The sequence below is a fragment of the Pristiophorus japonicus genome, chromosome 24 (assembly GCF_044704955.1).
Source record: "Pristiophorus japonicus isolate sPriJap1 chromosome 24, sPriJap1.hap1, whole genome shotgun sequence".
Taxonomy (NCBI): Eukaryota; Metazoa; Chordata; class Chondrichthyes; family Pristiophoridae; genus Pristiophorus; species Pristiophorus japonicus.
In genome coordinates this window covers 20,747,103-20,774,867 of record NC_092000.1, presented here as the reverse complement: position 1 = coordinate 20,774,867, position 27,765 = coordinate 20,747,103, and the positions used below count along the sequence as shown (strand labels likewise).

At 46.5% G+C, this 27,765-nt stretch overlaps 1 protein-coding gene across 1 annotated transcript; it reads right to left on the bottom strand.

The window, feature by feature from the left end:
• Positions 1-37: 37 nt before the first annotated feature.
• On the bottom strand, positions 38-27,383 carry LOC139237832 (adhesion G protein-coupled receptor E2-like). Its single transcript, XM_070867059.1, has 6 exons — positions 27,323-27,383; positions 22,851-22,973; positions 21,087-21,136; positions 19,923-20,024; positions 18,410-18,587; positions 38-251 (listed from the first exon to the last, which is right to left on the bottom strand). The coding sequence occupies exons 2-6, from the start codon at positions 22,864-22,866 to the stop codon at positions 52-54; spliced, it is 546 nt and encodes a 181-aa protein (XP_070723160.1). The 5' UTR covers positions 22,867-22,973; positions 27,323-27,383; the 3' UTR covers positions 38-51.
• Between the last annotated feature and the right edge of the window lie 382 nt (positions 27,384-27,765).

Here is a 27,765-nt window from a genome sequence, read left to right as displayed (position 1 = left end):
CACCGCAGGCCCAGGGCTGCACGCCCCGACACGCGTGCGTTTCGCTTCACTTCATTGAGAAAAACGTGTCAACCTGCAGAGGTGTTTGCTGAGCGCAACTGAAGGACCGGAGAGATCACCGGTAGATTTACCTGTTGTGGTTCCTCCGGTGACTGTACGGCGATAAATATCCATCACGGTGCCCTTCGCCTGTAAACTTACTCTGTCGTGGGCCGAATTGTCCTCCCCTCGAAAAACTCTAGCTTCCAGATCTAGGAGTGAAAGAAAGCAAACTCTGTAACGTGTGGTGCAGGAGTGAGATTTAGTCACATTCTGCCATCATATTGTTTACATAAGAACGTAAGAAATAGGAGCAGGAGTCGGTCATTTGGCCCCTCGAGGCTGCTCTGCCATTCAATAAGATCATGGCTGATCATTCACCTCAGTACCCCTTTCATCACCATCATCATCATAGGCAGTCCCTCTGAATCGAGGAAGACTTGCTTCCACTCGAAAAATGAGCCCTTAGGTGGCTGAACAGTCCAATATAAGAACCACAGTCCCTGTCACAGGTGGGACAGATAGTCGTTGAGGGAAAGAGTGGGTGGGGAGTCTGGTTTGCCACACAATCTTTCCGCTGCCTGCGCTTGATTTCTGCATGCTCTCGGCGATGAGACTCGAAGTGCTCAGCGCCCTCCCGGATGCACTTCCTCCACTCAGAGCGGTGTTTGGCCAGGGACTTCCAGGTGTCGGTGGGGAAGTTGCACTTTATCAGGGCGGCTTTGAGGGTGTCCTTCTAATGTTTCCTCTGCCCACTTTTGGCTCATGTTCCCTGAAGGATTTCTGAGTAGAGCACTTGCTTTGGGAGTCTCGTGTCTGGCATGTGGACAATGTGGCCTGCCTAGCGGAGCTGGTCAAGTGTGGTCAGTGCTTCAATGCTGGGGATGTTGGCCTGGTCGAGGACGCTAACGTTGGTGAGTCTGTCTCCCAGGTCTTCCCCGCCCGCTCCCCATCACTCTTGACTCCCTTAATGTCCAACTGTCAGTTCAGCAGATGCAAACAGCACCGAGCTAAAATGACGATTTAGTTCACAAGGGAATTGGTGAAAGAGCCAGAGGGGCGATGAGGAGAATGTTAATGTTACGCAGCGAGTTGGCGTGATTTGGAACGCGCTGCCTGAAAGGGTGATGGAAGCAGATTCAATCGTAACTTTCAAAAGGGAACTGGATAAATTTTTGAATTGGAGAACGTTTTTGGAGGACCATGGGGAAAAGAGCAGGGAAGTGAGACAGCTTTTGCAAGGAGCAGGCACGATGGTCCGATAGCCTCCTTCTGTGCCGTATGATTTTATAATTGTATGGAAAGTAAAATGGTCTGGGTGATGTGCAATGAGAAAGGACTAATTACCAATCTTGTCATGCGAGGCCCCTTGGGGAAGAGTGACCATAATATGGTAGAATTCTTTAACAAGATGGATAGTGACACAGTTAATTCTGAAACTAGGGCTCTGAACTGAAGGAATGGTAACTTCGATGGTATGAGACATGAATTGGCTAGATGACACTGGCGAATGATAATTAAAGGGTTGATGGTGGATAGGCAATGGCAAATATTTAAAGATCACATGGATGAACTTCAACAATTGTACATCCCTGTCTGGAATAAAAATAAAATGGGGAAGGTGGCTCAACCGTGGCTAACAAAGGAAATTAGTGACAGTGTTAAATCCAAAGAAGAGGCATATAAATTGGCCAGAAAAAACAGCAAACCTGAGGTCGAGGAGTAATTTAGAATTAAGCAGAGGAGGACAAAGGGTTTAATTAGGAGGGGGAAAATAGAGTATGAGAGTAAGCTTGCTGTGACATAAAAATTGACTGCAAAAGCTTCGAGAGATATGTGAAGAGAAAAAGATTAGTGAAAACAAACGCAGGTCCCTTGCAGTCCCTTGCAGTCAGAATCAGGTGAATTTATAATGGGGAACAAAGAAATGGCAGACCAATTGAACAAATACGTTGGTTCTGTCTTCACAAAGGAAGACACAAATAACCTTCCGGAAATACTAGGGGACCGAGACTCTAGCGAGAAGGAGGAACTGAAGGAAATCCTTATTAGTCAGGAAATAGTGTTGGAGAAATTTATGGGATTGAATGCTGATAAATCCCCAGGGCTGATAGTCTGCATCCCAGAGTACATAAGGAAGTGGCCCTAGAAATAGTGGATGCATTGGTGATCATCTTCCAACAGTCTAGAAAATCTGGATCAGTTCCTATGGACTGGAGGGTAGCGAATGTAACACCACTTTTTTAAAAAAGGAGGGAGAGAGAAAACGGGTAATTATAGACCGGTTAGCCTGACATCAGTAGTGGAGAAAATGTTGGAATCAATTATTCAAAGATGAAATAGCAGCACATTTAGAAAGCAGTGACAGGATCGGTCCAAGTCAGCATGGATTGATGAAAGGGAAATCATGCTTGACAAATCTTCTAGAATTTTTTGAGGAGTAACTAGTAGAGTGGACAAGGGAGAATGAGTGGATGTGGTGTATTTGGACTTTCAAAAGGCTTTTGACAAGGTCCCACACAAGAGATTGGTGTGCAAAATTTAAAAACATGGTATTGGGGGTAATGTATTGATGTGGATAAAGAACTGGTTGGAAGACAGGAAGCAGAGAGTCAGAATAAACGGATCCTTTTCAGAATGGCAGGCAGTGACTAGTGGGGTGCTGCAGGGCTCAGTGCTGGGACCCCAGCTATTTACAATATACATCGATGATTTAGATGAGGGAATTGAGTGTAATATCTCCAAGTTTGCAGATGACACTAAGCTGGGTGGCGGTAAGAGCTGTGAGGAGGATGTTAAGAGGCTGCAGGGTGACTTGGACAGGCTAGGTGAGAGGGCAAAATGCATGGCAGATGCAGTATAATGTGGATAAATGTGAGGTTATCCACTTTGGTGGCAAAAACATGAAGGCAGAATATTATCTGAATGGCGGCAGATTAGGAAAAGGGGAGGTGCAACGAGACCTGGGTGCCATGGTACATCAGTCATTGAAGGTTGGCATGCAGGTACAGCAGGCGGTGAAGAAGGCAAATGGCATGTTGGCCTTCATAGCTAGGAAACATACATAAGAACATACATAAGAATTAAAAACAGGAGTAGGCCATCTAGCCCCTCCGCCATTCAACAAGATCATGGCTGATCTGGCCGTAGACTCAACTCCATTTACCTGCCCGCTCCCCATAACCCTTAATTCCCTTATTGGTTAAAAATCTATCTATCTGTGATTTGAATACATTCAATGAGCTAGCCTCAACTGCTTCCTTGAGCAGAGAATTCCACAGATTCACAACCCTCTGGGAGAAGGAATTCCTTCTCAACTCGGTTTTAAACTGGCTCCCCCGTATTTTGAGGCTGTGCCCCCTAGTTCTAGTCTCCCCGACCAGTGGAAACAACCTCTCTGCCTCTATCTTGTCCATCCCTTTCATTATTTTAAATGTTTCTATAAGATCACCCCTCATCCTTCTGAACTCCAACGAGTAAAGACCCAGTCTACTCAATCTATCATCATAAGGTAACCCCCTCATCTCCGGAATCAGCCTCGTGAATCGTCCCTGTACCCCGTCCAAAGCTAACATATCCTTCCTTAAATAAGGTGACCAAAACTGCACGCAGTACTCCAGGTGCGGCCTCACCAATACCCTGTACAGTTGCAGCAGGACCTCCCTGCTTTTGTACTCCATCCCTCTCGCAATGAAGGCCAACATTCCATTTACCTTCCTGATTACCTGCTGCACCTGCGAACTAACTTTTTTTTGGGGGATTCATGCACAATGAGCGGAGGAGCGGGCTGGATGGCGCCAGGCACGCTGGCACGGCGCCTAAATTCAGCAGACGTCCGCCGCGCGGCCGATTCCATCGAGTCGCTAAAAACAGCTTTGGGCCCTGACTCTGTTCGGTGCATCGAGGAGGCTCAAGCACGTGGGGAGATCCCGTCCGAACTGACCCCCGTCCGGACAGAATTCCTCATTGGCGCCAAACCCCGGAACCTCCCTCGGGGGCCGGCGCCTCACAACTTGAGCCGCCTCGGGGAAATCCCCTCCGTGCCTTTCATTTCCGCGCGGAGGGGTTTCCTGTACGGGCTGCTCCTGCACACTCTCAACTTTGCCATCCTCGCCGGCCGAACGGACACCCCATGGCGTACCATCTTGCCGTCCGGAGGAGGCGGGGGTCCCCGATGGAGGGCACTCTATGCGGGAGTCCTCCCACTATTCATCGGGGACTTGGCCTGGAGGGTGGTGCACGGAGCAGTCCCGTGCAATAAATTTTTAAGCCGGTTCATGGACTCCCAGGCCGTCTGCAATTTCTGCGGTCTGGAGGAGTCCGTGTTCCATGTTTTATTGAGTGCACGAGGTTGCAGCCCCTGTTCCATTATTTAAAGGGGCTGCTCCTGAAATTCTGGCTGCACTTCAGTCCCACTCTCCTGATCTTTGGGCACCCTGTGCGGAGGGGAGCGGGTAGGTCCGAGGGCCTCCTCGTAGGACTGCTCCTGGGCACGGCCAAGGGTGCCATCAGCCGGTCCAGGCAGCGGGCGGTCGAGGGGGTCGTTCAACCTGACTGCCTGCCTCTCTTCCGCTCTTACATCCGGTCCATGGTGTCCTTGGAGATGGAGCACGCGGTGTCCACCGGTACGCTCGCGGCCTTCCGCGAGAGGTGGGCACTGGAGGGACTGGAGTGCATCATCACGCCCGGCAACCAAATTTTAATTTGATTTTATGTTTTAAAGTTTAATTTGTTTTAATTGCCGGTGCTTTTAGTGTCCCCCTCCCCTTTTATAGGGGGCACTGGAGGAAAAAATGTGATTTTAGTGTCCAAAAAAAAAAGAAAAACACAAAAAAAAAAACACAAAAAAGAAAAAAAAAAGGGGCCTTGTAAATGTCTGGTGTGTCATCCAGGGCGGGTGGCATGGATTAATGTTTATGTTTTTTCAGGTAAACTCCAAAAGAGTTTCATGCACAATGACCCCCAGGTCCCTCTGCACTGCAGCACGTTGTAATTTCTCCCCATTCAAATAATACTCCATTTTACTGTGTTTTTTTCCAACCTGACCTCACATTTTCCGACATTGTATTCCATCTGCCAAACCTTAGCCCATTCGCTTAACCTATCTAAATCTCTTTGCAGCCTCTCTGAATCCTCTACACAACCCGATTGCCCACTAATCTTTGTGCCATATGCAAATTTTGTTACACTACACTCTGTCCCCTCTTCCAGGTTATCTATGTATATTGTAAACAGTTGCAGTCCCAGCACCGATCCCTGTGGCACACCACTAACCACCGATTACCGAAAAGGACCCATTTATGCCGACTCTCTGCTTTCTGTTAGCCAGCCAATTCTCGATCCATGCTCATACATTTCTTCTGACTCCGCATACCTTTATCTTCTGCAGTAACCTTTTGTGTGGCACCTTATCGAATGCCTTTTGAAAATCTAAATACACCACATCCATCGGTACACCTCTATCCACCATACTCGTTATATCCTCAAAGAATTCCAGTAAATTAGTTAAACATGATTTCCCCTTCATGAATCCATGCTGCGTCTGCTTGATTGCACTATTCCTATCTAGATGTCCCGCTATTTCTTCCTTAATGATAGCTTCAAGCATTTTCCCACTACAAATGTTAAACTAACCGGCCTATAGTTACCTGCCTTTTGTCTGCCCTCTTTTTTAAACAGAGGCGTTACATTAGCTGCTTTCCAATCCGCTGATATCTCCCCAGAGTCCAGAGAATTTTGGTAGATTAGAACGAAGGCATCTGCTATAACTTCCGCCATCTCTTTTAATACCCTGGGATGCATTTCATCAGGACTATTAGCCTGTCCAGCACTACCCCCCCTAGTGATAGTGATTGTCTCAAGGTCCTCCCTTCCCACATTCCCGTGACCAGCAATTTTTGGCATGGTTTTTGTGTCTTCCACTGTGAAGACCGAAGCAAAATAATTGTTTAAGGTCTCAGCCATTTCCACATTTCCCATTATTAAATCCCCTTTCTCATCTTCTAAGGGACCAACATTTACTTTAGTCACTCTCTTCCGTTTTATATATCGGTAAAAGCTTTTACGATCTGTTTTTATGTTTTGCGCAATTTTACTTTCGTAATCTATCTTTCCTTTCTTTATCGCTTTCTTAGTCATTCTTTGCTGTCGTTTAAAATTTTCCCTATCTTCTAGTTTCCCACTAACCTTGGCCAATTTGATACTCTCCTTTATTTCCTTGGTTATCCACGGCTGGTTATCCCTTCTCTTACCGCCCTTCTTTTTCACTGGAATATATTTTTGTTGAGCACGATGAAAGAGTTCCTTAAAAGTCCTCCACTGTTCCTCAATTGTGCCACTGTTTAGTCTGTGTTCCCAGTCTACTTTAGCCAACTCTGCCTCATCCCACTGTAGTACCCTTTGTTTAAGCATAGTATGCTCGTTTGAGACACTACTTCCTCACCCTCAATCTGCATTACAAATTCAACCGTACTGTGATCACTCATTCCGAGAGGATCTTTTACTCGGAGATAGTTTATTATTCCTGTCTCATTACACAGGACCAGATCTAAGATAGCTTGCTCCCTTGTAGGTTCTGTAACATACTGTTCTAAGAAACAATCCCGTATGCATTCTATGAATTCCTCCTCAAGGCTACCCCGTATGATTTGATTTGACCAATTGAGTATAGGGAAATTGAGTATAGGAGCAGGGAGGTCTTACTGCAGTTGTACAGGGTCTTGGTGAGGCCTCACCTGGAACATTGTGTTCAGTTTTGGTCTCCTAATTTGAGGAAGGACGTTCTTGCTATTGAGGGCGTGCAGCGAAGGTTCAACAGACTAATTCCCAGGATGGCAGGACTGACATATGTGGAGAGACTGGATCGACTGAGCCTGTATTCACTGGAGTTTAGAAGAATAAGAGGGGATCTCATAGAAACATAAAATTCTGACGGGACTGGACAGGTTAGATGCAAGAAGAATGTTCCCGATGTTGGGGAAGCCCAGAACCAGGGGCCACACTCTAAGGATAAAAGATAAGCCATTTAGGATGGAGATGAGGAGAAACTTCTTCACTCAGAGAGTTTTTAACCTGTGGAATTCTCTGCCGCAGAGAGTTGTTGATGCCAGTTCGTTAGATATATTTAAGAGGGAGTTGGATATGGCCCTTATGGCTAAAGAGATCAAGGGGTATGGATTGAATGCGGGAAAGGGGTATTGAGTTGAATGATCTGCCATGATCATATTGAATGGTGGTGCAGGCTCGAAGGGCCGATTGGCCTGCGCCTGCACCTATTTTCTATGTTTCTATGTTTCTATAGATTTGTGAAGAGAAAAATATTAGTGAGGACAAACGTAGGTCCCTTGCAGTCAGAACCAGGTGAATTTATAACAGGGAACAAAGAAATGGCAGACCAATTGAACAAATACTTTGGTTTTGTCTTCACGAAGGAAGACACAAATAACCTTCCAGAAATACTAGGGGACCGATCTTCTAGTGAGAAGGAGGAACTGAAGGAAATCCTTATTGGTCAGGAAATTGTGTTAGGGAAATTGATGGGATTGAAGGCCGATAAATCCCCAGGGCCTGATAGTCTGCTTCCCAGAGTACTTAAGGAAGTGGCCCTAGAAATAGTGGATGCATTGGTGATCATTTTCCACCAGTCTATCGACTCTGGATTAGTTCCTATGGACTGGAGGGTAGCTAATCTAACACCACTTTTTAAGAAAGGAGGGAGAGAGAAAACGGAGAATTATAGACCAGTTAGCCTGACATCAGTAGTGGAGAAAATGTTGGAATCAATTATTAAAGATGAAATAGCAATGCATTTGGAAAGCAGTGACAGGATCAGTCCAAGTCAGCATGGATTTATGAAAGGGAAATCATGCTTGACAAATCTAGATTTTTTAGAGGATGTAACTAGTAGAGTGGAAACATATAGAAACATAGAAAATAGGTGCAGGAGCAGGCCATTCAGCCCTTCTAGCCTGCACCGCCATTCAACGAGTTCATGGCTGAACATGAAACTTCAGTACCCACTTCCTGCTTTCACGCCATACCCCTTGATCCCCCGAGTAGTAAGGACTTCATCTAACTCCCTTTTGAATATATTTAGTGAATTGGCCTCAACTACTTCCTGTGGTAGAGAATTCCACAGGTTCACCACTCTCTGGGTGAAGAAGTTTCTCCTTATCTCGGTCCTAAATGGCTTACCCCTTATCCTTAGACTGTGACCCCTGGTTCTGGACTTCCCCAACATTGGGAACATTCTTCCTGCATCCAACCTGTCCAAACCCGTCAGAATTTTAAACGTTTCTATGAGGTCCCCTCTCACTCTTCTGAACTCCAGTGAATACAAGCCCAGTTGATTCAGTCTTTCTTGATAGGTCAGTCCCACCATCCCGGGAATCAGTCTGGTGAATCTTCGCTGCACTCCCTCAACAGCAAGTATGTCCTTCCTCAAGTTAGGAGACCAAAACTGTACACAATACTCCAGGTGTGGCCTCACCAAGGCCCTGTACAACTGTAGCAACACCTCCCTGCCCCTGTACTCAAATCCCCTCGCTATGAAGGCCAACATGCCATTTGCTTTCTTAACCGCCTGCTGTACCTGCATGCCAACCTTCAATGACTGATGTACCATGACACCCAGGTCTCGTTGCACCTTCCCTTTTCCTAATCTGTCACCATTCAGATAATAGTCTGTCTCTCTGTTTTTACCACCAAAGTGGATAACCTCACATTTATCCACATTATACTTCATCTGCCATGCATTTGCCCACTCACCTAACCTATCCAAGTCACTCTGCAACCTCATAGCATCCTCCTCGCAGCTCACACTGCCACCCAACTTAGTGTCATCCGCAAATTTGGAGATACTACATTTAATCCCCTCGTCTAAATCATTAATATACAATGTAAACAGCTGGGGCCCCAGCACAGAACCTTGCGGTACCCCACTAGTCACTGCCTGCCATTCCGAAAAGTACCCATTTACTCCTACTCTTTGCTTCCTGTCTGACAACCAGTTCTCAATCCACGTCAGCACACTACCCCCAATCCCATGTGCTTTAACTTTGCACATTAATCTCCTGTGTGGGACCCCGTCGAAAGCCTTCTGAAAGTCCAAATATACCACATCAACTGGTACTCCTTTGTCCACTTTACTGGAAACATCCTCAAAAAATTCCAGAAGATTTGTCAAGCATGATCTCCCTTTTACAAATCCATGCTGACTTGGACCTATCATGTCACCATTTTCCAAATGCGCTGCTATGACATCCTTAATAATTGATTCCATCATTTTACCCACTACTGAGGTCAGGCTGACCGGTCTATAATTCCCTGCTTTCTCTCTCCCTCCTTTTTTAAAAAGTGGGGTTACATTGGCTACCCTCCACTCGATAGGAACTGATCCAGAGTCAATGGAATGTTGGAAAATGACTGTCAATGCATCCGCTATTTCCAAGGCCACCTCCTTAAGTACTCTGGGATGCAGTCCATCAGGCCCTGGGGATTTATCGGCCTTCAATCCCATCAATTTCCCCAACACAATTTCCCGACTAATAAAGATTTCCCTCAGTTCCTCCTCCTTACTAGACCCTCTGACCACTTTTATATCCGGAAGGTTGTTTGTGTCCTCCTTAGTGAATACTGAACCAAAGTACTTGTTCAATTGGTCTGCCATTTCTTTGTTCCCCGTTATGACTTCCCCTGATTCTGACTGCAGGGGACCTACGTTTGTCTTTACTAACCTCTTTCTCTTTACATACCTATAGAAACTTTTGCAATCCGCCTTAATGTTCCCTGCAAGCTTCTTCTCGTACTCCATTTTCCCTACCCTAATCAAACCCTTTGTCCTCCTCTGCTGAGTTCTAAATTTCTCCCAGTCCCCAGGTTCGTTGCTATTTCTGGCCAATTTGTATGCCACTTCCTTGGCTTTAATACTATCCCTGATTTCCCTAGATAGCCACGGTTGAGCCACCTTCCCTTTTTTATTTTTACGCCAGACAGGAATGTACAATTGTTGTAATTCATCCATGCGTTCTCTAAATGTCTGCCATTGCCCATCCACAGTCAACCCCTTAAGTATCATTAGCCAATCTATCTTAGCCAATTCATGCCTCATACCTTCAAAGTTACCCTTCTTTAAGTTCTGGACCATGGTCTCTGAATTAACTGTTTCATTCTCCATCCTAATGCAGAATTCCACCATATTATGGTCACTCTTCCCCAAGGGGCCTCGCACAATGAGATTGCTAATTAATCCTCACACTGAACCAGTGGATGTGGTGTATTTGGACTTTCAAAAGGCTTTGACAAGGTCCCACACAAGAGATTGGTGTACAAAATTAAAGCACATGGTATTGGGGTAATGTATTGATGTGGATAGAGAACTGGTTGGCAGACAGGAAGCAGAGAGTCGGGATAAACAGGTCCTTTTCAGAATGGCAGGCAGTGACTAGTGGGGTGCCGCAGGGCTCAGTGCTGGGACCCCAGCTATTTGCAATATACATCAATGATTTAGATGAAGGAATTGAGTGTCATATCTCCAAGTTTGCAGATGACACTAAGCTGGGTGGTGGTGTGAGCTGTGAGGAGGATGCTAAGAAGCTGCAGGGTGACTTGGACAGATTAGGTGAGTGGGCAAATGCATGGCAGATGCAGTATAATGTGGATAAATGTGAGGTTATCCACTTTGGTGGCAAAAACATGAAGGCAGAATATTATCTGAATGGCGGTAGATTCGGAAAAGGGATGGTGCAACGAGACCTGGGTGTCATGGTACATCAGTCATTGAAAGTTGGCATGCAGGTACAGCAGGCAGTGAAGAAGGCAAATGGTATGTTGGCCTTCATAGCTACGGGATTTGTGTATAGGAGCAGGGGGGTCTTACTGCAGTTGTACAGGGTCTTGATGAGGCCTCACCTGGAATATTGTGTTCAGTTTTGGTCTCCTTATCTGAGAAAGAGCGTTCTTGCTATTGAGGGAGTGCAGCTAAGGTTCACCAGACTGATTCCCGGGATGGCAGGACTGAAATATGAGGAGAGACTGGATCGACTGGGTCTGTATTCACTGGAGTTTAGAAGGATAAGAGGGGATCTCATAGAAACATATAAAATTCTGACATGACTGGACAGGTTAGATGCAGGAAGAATGTTCCCGATGTTGGGGATGTCCAGAACAAGGGGCCACACTCTAAGGATAAGGGGTAAGCCATTTAGGACCGAGATGAGGAGAAACTTCTTCACTCAGAGAGTTGTTAACCTGTGGAATTCTCTACCACAGAGAGGTTGTTGATGCCAGTTCGTTAGATATATTCAAGAGGGAGTTAGATATGGTCCTTATGGCTAAAAGGATCAAGGGGTTTGGAGATAAAGCAGGAAAGGGTTACTGAGGTGAATGATCAGCCATGATGTTATTGAATGGTGGTGCAGGCTCGAAGGGCCGAATGGCCTACTCCTGCACCAATTTTCTATGTTTCTATGTTTCTATATCTGGGTGGTTCATTGTCCGCATGCCAGGCGCGAGACTCCCAAAGCAAGCGCTCTACTCGGAACTCCTTCACAGCAAACGAGCCAAAGGTGGGCAGAGGAAACATTACAAGGACACCCTCAAAGGTGGGCAGAGGAGCCTTCAAAGCCTCCCTGATAAAGTGCAACATCCCCACCGACACCTGGGAGTCCCTGGCCAAAGACTCCCCTAAGTGTAGGAAGTGCATCCGGGAGGGTGCTGAGCACCTCGAGTCTCATCGCCGAGAGCATGCAGAAATCAATCGCAGGCAGCAGAAAGATTGTGCGGCAAATCTGTCCCGCCCACCCTTACCCTCAACGACTATCTGTCAGGGCCTGTGGTTCTCGTATTGGATTGTTCCGCCACCTAAGGATTCATTTTAAGAGTGGAAGCAAGTTTTCCTCGATTCCAAGGGACTGCCTATGATGATGATGATGATGAGGGTCAGACACTGGCCTCTCATTTCGGGAACCTATGTTCAAATCCAGCTCACAATGAGGCAATGAAAGTTTCCTCTGTCTGCTGACTGGTGGTGTCCGAAGTAAAAAGATTTTCGACAATCTCTATCGAAAGCCAGTGAGGAAGGCCTACAACATAAAACAGGTACTGAAGTCGTCACCTCACTCTGCAAATCAAAAACTGGTGTCGGTTTAAAAGTGACCGGAAAGCTGTCGGATTGTCATCGAAACCCAACTGGTTCGCCAGCGTCCTTTAAGGAAGGAAACCCGGTCTGGTCCATACGTAGCTCTAGCCCCACAGCACAATGGTGGACTCATTACTATCCTCAGTCTTCATGGCTGATTATTGACCTCAACTCCACTTTCCCGCCCAATCGCCATATCCCTTGATTCCCTTATAGATCCCAAAAATCTATCTATCTCAACCTTGAATATATTCAGAGATTCAGCAACCAGAGCCCTCTGGGTCAAAGAATTCCAAAGAATCCTCTGAGTGAACAAATTCCTCCTCATCTGTCTTAAATGGCCAACCCCTTATCCTGAGACTGTGACCCTGGTTCTAGACTCTCCAGCCAGGGGGAAACAAACTCTCAGCACCTACCCTGTCAATCCCCCTCGGAGTCTTGTACGTTTCAATGAGATCACCTCTCATTTTTCTAAACTACAGAGAGTTTAGGGATGGACGGCCTTGCCAGTGACGCCAACATCGTAAAAATGAATGGCTGATGGGGGAATTGTTAAAAGGCCACAGCTAAGCATGGCACAATTTCTTCCATGTGGGTGATGATTAGGGAGAGCTTAATCTGCATCCAACCATGGAGCATGGCAATATGGGAACAGGAGTAGGCCATTCATTCCCTCTAACCTGTTCCGACTTTCAATGAGATCATGGCTGACCTGTATCTTAACTCCATCTACACGCCTTGGTTCTGTAAAACCCTAACACAAATCTATCAATCTCAATTTTCAACTGACCCCCAACCTCAGCAGCTTTTTGGGGGAGCAAGTTCCAGATTCCCACTACCCTTTGTGTGAAGAAACGCTTCCTGACATCATCCCTGACCGGCCTGGCTCTAATTTGAAGGTGATACCCCCTTGTTCTGAACTCTTCTGGCCAGAGGAAATCGTCTCTTTCGATCTACCTCATTAACTCCTTTAATCATCTTAAACATCTCAATTAGATCAGCACTTAATCTCTATACTCGAGGGAATACAAGCCGAGTCTATGCAACCTGTCCTCATAATGTAACCCTTTTAGCCCCGGTATCATTCCGGTGAATCTGCTCTGCACCCGCTCCGAGGCCGATATATCCTTGCTGAGGTGTGGAGCACAGAACTGAACTCGCTGCACCTGATGCCCCAATGACCTTGGCATTAATGATGATGACACTGGGCGCTTGAAATTGAAGAATTTCCAATCCTCATAAGAACATAAGAACGTAAGAAATAGGAGCAGGAGTAGGCTCTACGGCCCCTCGAGCCTGCTCCACCATTCAATAGTATCATGGCTGATCATCGACCTCAACTCCACTTTCCCACTCGATCTCCGTATCCCTTGATTCCCCACAACTCCAAAAATCTATCTATCTCAGCCTTGAATATATTCAGAGATTCAGCGTCCACAGCCCTTGGGGCAGAGAATTCCAAAGATTCCAATTCTGTGAGTGAAGAAATTCCTTCTCTTCTCTGTCTTAAATGGCCGACCCCTTATCCTGAGACTGTGACCCCTGGTTCTAGACTCTCCAGCCAGGGGGAAACAACGTCTCAGCATCTACCCTGTCAATCCCCTTCAGAATCTTGGATGTTTCAATGAGATCGCCTCTCATTCTTCTAAACTCCAGAGAGTATAGGCCCATTCTACACAATCTCTCCACGTAAGACAGCCCTCTCATCCCAGGAATCAATCTACTGAACCTTTGTTGAACCACCTCCAAAGCAAAGTTATCCTTCCTTAGATAAGGAGACCAAAACTATGCATCACCAACTCACAGGTTGATGAGTACGAAACTCCAAAGCATCAAATTCAAATTGAGTTCAAAATGCCATTTAAATGTAGTGATTCTTCTTCATCATTGGCCTTTCTCAGCTCTTATATACTTTCTTCACCATTTCTGAAAACAGTTGGGCCGGTTTCCAATGGCCCCATCCCCCAGTGAGGCAAAGAGAGGCCAAAGTCCACCCAAGCCTGAAGATTCTGACCCCGCTCCGAATGGTGGGAAATGGGAAAAACCATCTTTATAGTTGGGGTGGGCCGCAGACACTTGAGCGATGATTGCCCCGATTCCCCCCTGGGAAGATGGAGTGAGCCATGGTGCTCCACCATAAGTCATCCCAAAACCCATCCGAGGTGGAAGAAAACAGGGGTAAAGAAACCATTTCGCTCTGGGAAGGAGTCATTTGGTGGGACAAGAAATTCTCAATCCCCTCTGGGATCAATTATCTGTAGAGCTTTTGGGGCCTTTCACAAGGTCTCAACGGGACTCGTGGCAGTTCCCAGCCACTCGGCATATGGCCCCATCTTCACAATTTGGGATGGGGGTCACAGCTTTTAGGAGCTTGAGCTCACTTAGGTCCTCATCCCATTGAAAACGGCTCTCTATAAACTATGGGATGGAGTCAGATGGAACTGGATTCGGTCCCGATCCAGAATCCTTCTGGTGCTAGAGTTCTACAGACACTGCTCACTCTCTGGTACCTTGCTGAAGTGGTCATTATTCGTGTGTGAGCCTTGACAACAAGTGTCAGCAGTCTATGGAGGGGGAAACCAGACTGGGTTTCTGCTGGAAGGGCCTGTGTTTGGATCTCTGGTGAGGATGAGAATGGGCTTGACTGTTACTCCCTAATCCTCCTTTCCCGCCGTTGGTCGAGGTGCAGTGCTCTTGGGGCAATCCACCCGAGCCCAGCTCACTCCGGACAGACCGGGCAAGAAACCTGGTCTTTATGGCCCATCTTTTCACTGGTTCAATTCAGTGAGGCCCCAGGAGTGCCAATGTTTTGGTTACATAAGACCCAAAGGCCTTGCATTTGAAACGTTTCCGATTCAGAATCACAAGTATCTTGACAAAAATGATCGAATTGGGCTGAAAATTGCGGCCTCGCCGGCTGCTTACGAAGAGGGATGAACCCGGTGGGTCCTCGCAAAAGTAGGTTCTCGGGGTGCGAAGCGCATGCGCCGAAAACTGGCTCTTCCGATCTGTCAAGATTTCTCCATACAGATCGCACATGTCCCAGGGAAAAGGGCATCTGTGCGGGAGAGATTGTGCTATTTGCCCAACTCATGTCCAGCGAATGTCCTTCAAACTCTTACGCCTGGTAAAAGCAGGCACATAGCTTACTTTTACTAACAAAGCACTTAAAAAATGTATAAAAATTACATTTCAACACACATTTTTATATATTAAAAACCCTGTCCATTAAGGTAAGTTTATTTTTAACCCTATTAAAACACATTAAAAAAATTTCAATAAATATATAAGCTCTGAAATTCCGGCTCCTTTCGAACGAACGCTTCCGACCGGAGAATCTTTTCGAAAGTACCTGGTGGTCCCGGAGGAGCGTGGGATTCCAGTGGGGAGGCCTTCTCTTCCCGTGCTGCGGAGCGCGCTCCCGTCCTCCAGGTTCCCGCGCAGATGGTGCAGTCACGTGTGACTGCTCAGCCAATCAGGTACAGTATTCCCAATTAATAGCAATGGGAACTCCGTATCTACCAGTTCTCATTGCTATTAATCGAGAAAAAAAACAAACACAATAACACCAAATAAAAAATACAAAACACACCTCACAGAATTAAAATTAATTGAAATTAAAGTTAATAAATATCTTAGAGAAAAAAAAAGTTTAAAAAAAGTTTTTTTAAATTATGGTTTAAAATAAACTTAGTGTAGTGGGCAGGGTTTTAAAAATAAAATGTGTTTTTTAATTTTACTTTTCATGTTTTAAGTGTGTTTTAAAACTCTTACGCCTGTAAAAGTAGGCTATGTGGCTGCTTTTATCAGGCACAAGGGTTTTGAAGAGATTTGAAGGGCAAGATATGGGTAAATCCCGCAAACTTGCCCGTGCAAATGTCCTCTCTCCTAATATGCGGATGATCTGTTAAGCTGGAGCTTGACAGATCAGAAAAGTCGGTTTTCAACACATGCGCATTGTGCTGAAAACCGTACAGACCCGGGAGGTCAGATTTTCTGGGCCTTAATTACATTTAATTTTAATTAATTTTAAATATGTGAGGTGTTTTATTGATAATAATAACTTTTATTTATACAGTGCCATTAAAGTAGTAAAATGTCCCAAGGCGCTTCACAACAGTGTTATAAGACAAAACAGATAAATTTGACACCGAGCCACAAAAGAAGAAATTAAGGCAGATGACCAAAAGCTTGTTTAAAGAGGTAGGTTTTAAGGAGCGTCTTAAAGGATACAAGATAAAAGTTCACGGGGTTGGGGGTAATATATTAACATAGATAGAGGATTGGCTAACTAACAAAAACAGTGTCGGGATAAATTGTTCATTCTCTGGTTGACAACCATTAACTAGTGGGGTGCCGCAGGGATCAGTGCTGGGACCCCAACTATTTACAATCTATATTAACAACTTAGAAGAAGGGACTGAGTGTAATGTAGCCAAGTTTGTTGACAATACAGATGGGAGGAAAAGCAATGTGTGAGGAGGACACAAAAAATCTGCAAAAGGACATAGAGAGGCTAAGTGAGTGGGCAAAAATTTGGCAGATGGAGTATAATGTTGGAAAGTGTGAGGTCATGCACTTTGGCAGAAAAAAAATCAAAGAGCAAGTTATGATTTAAATGGAGAAAGATTGCAAAGTGTTGCAGTACAGCGGGACTTGGGGGTTACTTGTGAATGAAACACAAAAGGATAGTATGCAGGTACAGCAAGTGATCAGGAAGGCCAATGTAATCTTGGCCTTTATTGCAAAGTGGATGGAGTATAAAAGCAGGGGAGTCTTGCTACAGCTATACAGGGTATTGGTGAGGGCACACCTGGAATACTGCGTGCATATTTCCATATTTCCAAATTTACGAGAAGATATACTTGCGTGGAGGCAGTTCAGAGAAGGTTCACTTGGTTGATTCCTGAGATGAAGGGTTTGACTTATGAGGAAAAGTTAAGTAGTTTGGGCCTCTACTCATTGGAATTCGGAAGAATGAGACGTGATCTTATCGAAACGTATAAGATTATGAGGGGGCTTGACAAGATGGATGCAGAGAGGATGTTTCCACTGATGGGGGAGACTAGAACTAGAGGGCATGATCTTAGAATAAGGAGCCGCCCACTTAAAACTGAGATGAGAAATTTCTTCTCTCAGAGGGTTGTAAATCTGTGGAATTCGCTGCCTCAGAGAGCTGTGGAAGCTGGGACATTGAATAAATTTAAGGCAGAAATAGACAGTTTCTTAAACGATAAGGGGAGAAGGGGCTATGGGGAGTGGGCAGGGAAGTTGAGTTGAGTCCATGATCAAATCAGCCATGATCTTATTGAATGGTGGAGCAGGCTTAAGGGTCCGTATGTTATACTCCAATTCCTATTTCTTATCTTCTTATGTTCTTATGAAAGAGAGGTAGAGAGACGGAGATGTTTAGGGAGGGAGCTCCAGAGCTTAGGACAAAAAAAACTGAAGGCACGGCCACCGATGGTTGAGCAGTTATAATGAGGGATTTTCAAGAGGACAAAAGTGAGGAGTGCAAACATCTTGTGGGATTGTGAGGCTGACAAAGATTACAGAGATAGGGAGGGGCAAGGCCATGGAGTGATTTGTAAACAAGGATGGAATTTTGAAATCGAGGCGTTGCTTAACCGGGAGCCAATGTAGGTCAGTGAGCACAGGGGATGATGGGTGAGCGGGACTTTGTGCGAGTGAGGACACGGTACCTGCTGAGTTTTGGATAACCTCAAGTTTACGTAGGGTAGAATGTGGGAAGGCAGCCAGGAGTGAGTTGGAATAGTCAGGTCTATTTCTTTATTATGCTGCGTTTCGGTGTTTTAGGGGGTTTTCTCATTGATAGTAATGTGAGGTCCATACAGAGTTCCCATTTTTGACAATGAGAATACTGCATGGTGATTGGTGGTCCCGGCCCACGTGATACCAGTATGTATGTATGTACATGAAAGACATCTTCCTGTACACTGCACAGCGAACCTAGGCCTCCGACCGGGGTCTTATATTCCTCTGGGACCACCAGGTACTTTCGTATATTGTCGTCGGAGTCGTTCGTACGGAGGAAGCCTCCGACCGCAATTTCCCCCCATTATATCCCAGGGATTATAGAATCACTGAATATTTTGGGACAGATTCTACATTCTGGGTGTTATATAGGATGTCAGTACATGTTATTCCTCACACGACTCACACACAGCTGCCTCAAGAAAACCCATTGTGTAAAATATCTTCTTTTGAACTCACCGATATTTTCAGTTGAACTCGTTATCGGTTTGTCACCCGGTGAATCCAGACCGGCAGCAATGGCCACGTTTTCCATGGACTGCAGGATGATGGACGCTGACAGGAGCTGCTCTTTCCTTTCCATGCCGTCCCACAGGGAGTCATTCCCGAGAAGATCATTGGTGGTTGAAATGATTTGCTGTGGAGGACAAAGCGTTTCACTTCCATCCCAGTGAAGACAGATAACGGATAACACAGATCGTCACAGTTCCTTTGGTAGCTCCACACACGGACCCAGTGAACAGCAGCCGTGGCTCAGTGGGCAGCACTCTCGCCTCTGAGTCAGAAGGTTGAGGGCTCAAGCCCCACTCCAGAGACTTGAGCACAAAATCTAGGCTGATGTTCCTCGGGCTTTTTCCAATGGAGTGGAGAGCTCTGAGGGGGTGACCTCATAGAGGACTTCAAGGTTATGAGAGGGTAAATGGTGATAGGTTGGTTCTGATTGGCTCGATTCTTGCCTGGGCCCATAGGGTGATATTGGGCATGAGCCTCATGCCACCAGACCCAACATCACAACCGATGCCCCCACTCTCGCCCCCTCCTGGGAGGAGGGCAGCACTGAAACAAAGCCAGTCAACTTAGAATGAGTACTGGGAAAGATAATGGGGGAGAAATTCGGTCATGCCTCTGTTGCGGCGGTAACCCAGGCGGGGCGGTAATTTTAACGCCTTGAAAAAGTTTGCGCCTCCTGCCCAGAAATTCATCCGAATTTGTTGAAGAGCTGACAGGGGCGCTAAATCGGCCATTGCACACCAGAGCTGGGGTGAGGGGAGGGTGATAACAAAGGTTTGGTCGGTACATTGTGCAGGCCCATTGCGCATGCATGGAACTCCGAATCAGATCTCGGGGAAAAGCCGAGTCTTAAAGACGTGGCCTAGTAATGCACCCATTAAAGTTTTCAAAATCACTTGTTTCCCCCCCCCACCGTACTGTTATGTCTGTCTGCTGCTGCAAACTGGGAGGCTCACACACCGTGCTGTGTGTAAACGTTGCACTGACTGTGACCTCCGAGGGAAGCGCTCCCTCATCCCTTGAAGTAGCTGCCAGTTAACGACTCTGCAAGCCTGCACTGACTGGTTTTCCAGACGTTGTTATTGGCGGGCTTTCAATGAGGCGCGCGCACCGAATTTACTGACCAGGGCGCGAGCGTGGGCGTTGCACCGGAAATTCGTCAGGATCGCAGCGATCGTCAGCAGCCGGGAGGCAGCAGTTTGTGCCCCCGGTGAGCCTCTCATGAATTTTCCGTCAGGTTGCTAAACGCTGCACGCCCGGTCTAATGCTAAGCCCTAACGCTCCCATTAACGCCACCTCTGGCTGCTAACTGTGGCGTTAGACAACCGAAAATACAACCCAATGTGTTGGTCACGGAAGGTTTGAAGCGAATTGATGGGCATTCAGAACTCTTAATCCCAACCCAGAGCTTAAACATCAATGTCACCGCTTGCGCAACAATGGAGAATGTGTCTTTACTAACCGGCAAAGGGAAAGGTCCACTGTGCTTCTCGAACCAGTCATTGATCAGGTTAATAGTTGAATTGATCAGTGAGCAAAATGTGAGGAATGTGGGCCGGGAAGACTGTGAGAAGATGAGAAATAAGGCGTCAAAATCTTCAGAGCAAGAGAGTTGACTGCAGTTCACTTGAAGTCCCCCTTCTCATAACATTTTCAGAGGCCGGTACCTGGATACATCGATCATACATGATCGCACATAGATCATACATGTATAAAAAGAAAACTTGCATTAATATAGCGCGACTCCTGACCTCAGGACGTCCCAAAGCGCTTTACAGCCAATGAAGTACTTTTGAAGTGTAGCCGCTATTGTAATGTAGGAAACATGGCAAATAGCAATGCGCTAAAGATCAGATAAAATCTATTTTAACATAGAAACATAGAAAATAGGTGCAGGAGTAGGCTATTTGCCCCTTCGAGCCTGCACCGCCATTCAACAAGATTATGGCTGATCATTCCTTCAGTACCCCTTTCCTGCTTTTTCTCCATACCCCTTGATCCCTTTAGCTGTAAGGGCCATATCTAACTCCCTCTTAAATATATCCAATGAACTGGCACCAACAACTCTCTGCGGCAGGGAATTCCACAGGTTAACAACTCTCTGAGCGAAGAAGTTTCTCCTCATCTCGGTCCTAAATGGCCTACCCCTTATCCTAAGACTATGTCCCCTAGCTCTGGACTTCCCCAACATCGGGAACATTCTTCCCGCATCTAACCTGTCCAGTCCCGTCAGAGGGAGGTTGTGGTGAGGGTTGTGTGGGTGCCAGGTGTGATCCCTGTGCCTGGCCTCATACATTACCCCCCCTCCTTGCACACAGACCATGTGGGTGTCATTGTTGGAGGATTCCTCAGTGGTGGAACTTGTGCAATGGGTCGGGTATCTACACTGTAGAGTGGGTAAGTTATTCATGATATTGGTTGGTGGATGAATATTAGCCAGGACACTGAGGATAACTCCCCAAATCTTGGAAATAGTACCATGGGATCTATTATGTCCACCTCAGAGGGCAGACAGGACCTTGGTTTAACGTCTCATCCAAACGTTAAATATATTGACACAGCTATATCGATAATTCAGGTAATAGATTACGCAGACTCACACAAACACATAGATTAACTTTCCCACCTTTAATATATTCTTCGAGCTGCATTGTACTGTGTCGATCCTGTTCAAGTCTATGAATTCAGAAAGATATTTAAGATGTAATTAAAATGTTCGAAAAGAAAATAAGATTTCTGCCCAAACATCTATTGTGAGAGTTATCTCAACATTGAGTCATTTCCCAGCCTGAGTGCAATGTCTGAGCAAAACTAGGGGTCAGCTGTGACTCAGTGACTCATGTGCCTCTGAATCAGACGATTGTGGCTTCAAGTATTACTCCAGAGATATGAGCACAAAATCTGGACACTGCAGGCCAGTTGCATGGCACATCAGGGCAAAATTTGAGAAAATCAAAATAATTTACCAAGAAGAATGATCAACTTCAACACGCGCTTAGGGATCGGAGTCAGGTGTACAACTTTGAAAGGGTTACATTCAAAGAAGTGAGGAAGCAGCTAAAGCAAACGGATTGGGTTGTGTTGCTGAAAAACACTTCATGAGAGGACACGGGGAACACCTTTAATGGTGCAATGCTGAGCATGCAGGATGAAAACATTCCTAAAACAAATGAAATCACACGAAATAAATGTGATCCTAAAGGGATTAACACACATGGGAGACAGGAAAGTTGCTCAAAAAAGTCAAACCAGGGACGTGAAATGGAATAGATGTGCGCTACCTATAAGTGCTGGCAAAGGGTGTCACTGGGGGCGCTAATGGGTTATCGCCCAGACTCAGCGATATTAGCGCCGCTTGCCAACTTGAATAGAGTTTTGGCGGCGGTGCTAATACGTAGCACTCGGGATTGTTGCACCAATGTGCAACCCCACCCAGTAGTGCCACGGAAACCAACTTGTATGTCATCGCCTGGCTTACCGTCTACCGCTGATCATGCCAGAAAGATGCAGATTCATTGAATTCCTTCCAGCAAAAGCTGGATTTGTTTCTGACTGCGGCAGAGATTAACTCCAACAGAAGGTGGATACTGCAGGGAATTTAATGGCCAGAGTGATCTTCTGGACCAGTTTCGTTCGCTTAGCTGGGTCGGAGAGGAATTTCCCAATTTGTTTTTTCGCCCCAAATTGGCCCGGGGTCTTTTCTTCCTCTCCCAGGAGATCACATGGTTTAGGGTGTGGGGCGGGGGGGGATTGTATATGTTGTGATACACAAGGTATCACAATTCTGTGGGACAGGCGACAGGCTCGATGAACCAGGTGGTCTTTACCTGTCCATCATTTTTCATCTGTTCTTATGTGAGAGGCTGGTGATCACAGCTTCCCGGGGCGCTAATGAAAGGGATGAGTATATAAGGTAAGTTTTAGAGATTTTATTTAACTTAATGGGCATTGATTCTACTGTTTTTGGTATTCCTGCTGTGTTAATTATTTGAATTGTAATGTTTTTTTAAGTCTTCATTTTTTACAGCGAACCTTCTCTGTAAGCGCTAGGAATCTGGTACGTTAGCGGCAGAACTTCAGTAGCGCAAGCGGCTGAGCGCCCTTAGAGAAATGTGGAACGCTTCCCTTAGCGCTGCACTCCATTCTTAGGACACTAAAAATCAATATCGCTAACTCAGGCGTTAAATATCGCCCGACGCTAAAATTAGCGCTCAGGCGATGTTAGTGCCACAAAATGGTCGCTAATCAACTTTTCCCTCCAGGTGTTTTAAAAAATAAATGTTGTGCTTGCCACATTTTGCCCCTAAACTTCTCCGCTTCGCTCTTTTGGGTCTGAGAAGCAACTCTATTCAATCCAATGTTGATAAACATGTACAAAATAAATCATTACCTCGGCAAGGTTTCATCAAGTTACTGTGCTTGATTTCTCCAATGCAGATACAGTAGTGGCCATAGCGAGATGAGTGACAGTAAACATTTCTACCACACAAACTGGGTTCAATAACACAGTAGTCTGTGATGGAATAAAACAGAGAACATGAATCATATGTAATTCCCAACTGTGACACATATGGTGAGTGTGGCATGCTTGAAAGGAACAGAAGACTTTGGAGCTGTGGGTCCCAAAGTTCTCCACCACTGGGGGTTTTCCTCGCCTCGTGTCTGTGTCTGTCGTAGACTAATTGATTGCTGTGATCAGTCAAAAATTCCATTATTGTTGTATCGTGTGGCTACCAGGATGGTAGAAGCTTTAGAATGTGATCAATTGCTTTCAACTGATTCTCAATGATGTACATTCACGTAGTGCCTTCAATGTAGTAAAACATCTTCACAGGAGCGGTAGCAAACAAAATTTGACATAAGAAGATATTAAGGATAAGCTTGGTCAAGGAGGAAAGAGAGTTGGAGAGGCAGAAAGGTTTAGGAAGGGAGTTCCAGAGCTTGGAGCCCAGGCAACAGAAGGCATAGCCACCGATGGTTGAGTGATTATAATCAGGGATGCTCAGGAGGGCAGAATTAGAGGAGAGTAGACATCTCGGGGGGGGGGGGGGGGTTGTGGGGCTGGAGGAGATTACAGAGATAGGGAGGGGGCGAGGCCATGGAGGGATTTGAAAACAAGGATGAGAATTTTGAAATCGAGGTGTTGCTTAACCGGGAGCCAATGTAGGTGAGCGAGCACAGGGGGTGATGGGTAAGCAGGACTTGGTGCAAGTTAGGACACGGGCAGCCGAGTTTTGGATGACCTTTGGGGGGTTGGAGATGGGAGGCCAGCCAGAAGTGCATGGGAATAGTCACGTCTAGAGGTAACAAAGGCACAGATGGGGGCTTCAGCAGCAGATTAACTGAGGCAAGGGTGGATGTTACGAAAATAGAAATAGGCGATCTTAGTGATGGCTCATCCAGCCTGTACCAAGCTCCAAATTCTAGTACTTTGATCGAATTTATGTTGCTTTTACAATAACCCGAGTAGCATATCTTTCTATTCCTTTCTCCCTCATGTACTTTTCTAGTGTCCTCTTATATGAAAAGAAAGACTTGCATGTATATCATGCCTTTCACAACTTCAAGCGCTTTACAGCCAATGAACTGCCTTTGCATCACAGTCGCTGACGTAATGCATCTGTACTATTCGCCTCAACCACTCCAGTATCAGCTGTGGCTCAGTGGGTAGCACACTTGCGTGGATTGGGAGCGCGGGCAGGTACTGCAGGAGTGGCGAGGTCGGGGCGAAGGAGCGGCGAGAGATTGTAGAGGGACGTGATCAGGGCCCAGGAGAGGCGCGAGTTTGGGGCCTAGAAGAGGTGAGGACCCAGGGGCAGCACGGGCCAGCCCACTCTGCGATATGTGTGCGCACTAGGTCCGTGCAGCAGAGCAGATCTCCACTCGTCCCGGTTAATCCTTGCGACTGGGCCAAGACCTAGCTCTGTCTAGCCCATGTGGAACGGCCACCACACGTTAAAAAAATCCACGCACAGGCATCTTCCACCCTTCAAGATTCAGTTCGGGATCTGGAATTTTAGGTGCTTCATTGAAACACCTGTGAACTTTTTGACGTGGAAGCAAGTCATCCTCGATTCGAGGGACTGCCTATGATGATGAGCACACTTGCTTCTGCATCAGAAGGTTGTGGGTTCAAGTCCCACTCCAGAAACTTGAATAATTAAAAAAAAAATCTAGGCTGACACTCCCAGTGCAGTGCTAAGGGAGCGCCGCACTGTCAGAGGTGCCGTCTTTCGGATGAGACGTTCAACCGAGGCCCCGTCTGCCCTGTCAGGTGGACGTAAAAACTCCCATAGCACTATTTCGAAGAAGAGCAGAGGAGTTATCCCCGGTGCTGTCCAATATTTATCCCTCAATCGACATCACTAAAAACAGATTATCTGGTCATTATCACATTGCTGTTTGTGGGAGCTTGCTGTGCGCAAGTTGGCTGCTGCGTTTCCCACATTACAACAGTGACTACACTCCAAAAGTGCTTCATTGGCTGTAAAGCGCTTTGGGATGTGAAAGGCGCTATATAAATACCAGGCTTTCTTTTTCTTTTCAGGCTCCACATTCTCACCACTCTCTGGGGAAAGAAGATTTCCCTGTTGGATATATTGGTGACTATCTTATAGTTATGGCCTCTAGTTTTGGTCTCCCCCACAAGGGGAAACATTTTCTCTACTGGTTCGAGTGAGTTGCCAAAAGGGGGAAGTATTTCACTGCAGCTGCTTCAGATTGAAAGTGTAAATCGAGAAACACCACACTCCCAACCCTGGGATTACCCACACTTGAACTTTATTGGATGCAGCCCAGCATACTGAGAGGGTGCAATTTCCTGTTATAAGGTCCCACAGGAACCAGGAGTAGGTGCAGTTGACTTTTTACCCTGATGTCGCCAGCAGTAGGTCTACCTGAACCCACTTTTTCTTTGGCCGTGAATGTTTACGCTGATCAAAGTGAGCTGGAGGAAGGAAGAAATTGTTGCTCTAACCCAGGGAGATCGAGTGATGTACTGCTCCGGGGGTGAAACATCCTGTTTTGCCCCAACAGGAAGCTGAGACCGTGAAATGCCGTCATTGCACAATGTTAGATTCTTTAATAAAAGGGTGACACGAAAAGGCTGTCGATGCAAAAAGGAGAAACAGAGGTGGCTGTACGGTGGTGCAATATGTTTGCTCAACGCACAGGAGGGGTTGAGAAACACAAGCGAAGGACCGTTGCAGAAACTTTCAACAAAAGGTCCGAATTTGTTTGAGATTACTGGGGGCAACTTTCATAAGAACGTAACAACATAGGAATTTGGAGCAGGAGTAGGCCATTCGGCCCCTCGAGCCTGCTCCCCCATTCAATAAGATCATGGGTGATCATTGACCTCAACTCTACTTTATCCCCCCCGATCTCCATATTCCCTGATTCCCCTAGACCCCAAAGATCTATCTATCGCAGCTTTGAATGTATTCAGAGACCCAGCATCCACAGCCCTATGGGGCAGAGAATTCCAAAGATTCACAATTCTCTGAACAAAGAAATTCCTCCTCATCTCTGTTTTAAATGGCCGACCCCTTATCCTGAGACTGTGACCCTTGGTTCTAGACACTCCAGCCCGGGGGAAATAACTTCTCAGCATCTACCTTGTCAATCCCCTTCAGAATATTGTCTGTTTCAATGAGATCAACTTTAATTCTTCTAAATTCCAGAGTATAGGCCCATTCTACATCATCATAAGACAGACATCCCATCCCAGGGATTAATTTAGCGAACCTGTGCCACATCACCGCCAAGGCAAGTTCACCATCATCGCCTTGGCAACAGCCTGGGTGAGCGGATCACCCGTCTGATGTAGAACCCGCCCGATTTTCATGCCGTTGAAATCCATGATACCTGGGGTTAAATTACGAGGACAGGTTGTATTAACTTGGCTTGGATTCCCTTGAGTTTAGGAGATTGGGAGGCAAACTGAGCGAGGTGTTTTGAAATGTTTAACGGGCAGGTTAGATTCGGAGAAACTATTTTCTCTGGTGGGGGAAATCAAGAACGAGGGGAGGGGGGCGGGGGGAGAGGAGACATCATCTTCAAATGAGAGCCAGGCCGTTCAGGAGCAAAATCGGGAAACAGATTTTCACACAGAGGCTGGTAGGAATCTGAAACTCTCTCCCAACAAAAGGCTGTGGATGCCGAGGGTCAATTGGAGCTTCCAAGACTGAGCTTGATAGATTTTTGTATTAGCTGAGGGTACCATGGGAGTTGGAGCAACGGGGGTGAGGTGCTGATCAGCTGTTCTCTGATTGGATGGCGGAGCAGGATCGAGGGGCCGAATGGCCTCCATCATCATCATCATAGGCGGTCCCTCGAAACGAGGCTGACTTGCTTCCACGCCAAAAAAGGACGCGTTCACAGGTGTTTCAATGAAGGACCCGAACTACATCCTGAAGGGTGGAAGATGCCTGTGCGTGGATTTTTTTAACGTGGGGTGGCCATTGCACACCAGCCACCACACGGGCTTGACAGAGCTAGGTCTTGGTCCAGTGGCAAGGGTTAACCAAGACGACTGGAGAACAGCTCTGCTGCGTGGACCTAGTGCACACACATATCGCAGTGTGGGCTGGTCCGTGCTGCCCCTGGGTCCCTGGGTCCCTGGCCCCGAACTCACACCTCACCTGGGCCCCGATCATGTCCTTTACAGTCTCTCACCGCTGGCCTGTCCCTGTTCCTAATGGTCCTTTGAAAATCGAGCAGGTTCTACAATGGGCCAGGGTACTGTCAGGGGGGTGAAGGTGAAAGTTGCCCTGTGTGTGTTTCAGTGATGGGAGGATGGTGTGGCACTGGGGGATGGAAATGTACAGGTCTGGTTGGTTCAGGGTAGGCGACATCAGTCACCTATTTATTTGTTCTCCTCCTTCTTCACATTCTTGCCGTGTATCTTTCCGTCAAACACAACTGTGGGATGGGTGAAGACACTCTCCGTTGAGCTGGAGACATCTGTGGATCCGTTCACTAGTAATGGAAATGAAATAAGGGTGAAAAGCGATGCAACCGTGCAGGAGCATTCCCTCCCCTTGGGTTATGGTAAACTTATTCATTGAAAGCGGGTCCTCACGCAGGGGAGGCTGCATGCCAGGTGAGAAGGAGGCTTGAACTATCTGGGGACAGAAGGCGGGGCTGAAGGGGTTCTGGCTCCAGGACTGGAGTGGGAGGCCAGGTCAAAGGTCCTGAGCGGAGGAGAAACTGTGGACAATGAAGGCCGGTGAAGATATTGCAATATGAAGTGCGCAGGTTTGTGAGAGAGTAGTTCCATTTCTAGAACTTCTGAGGTGAGGTGA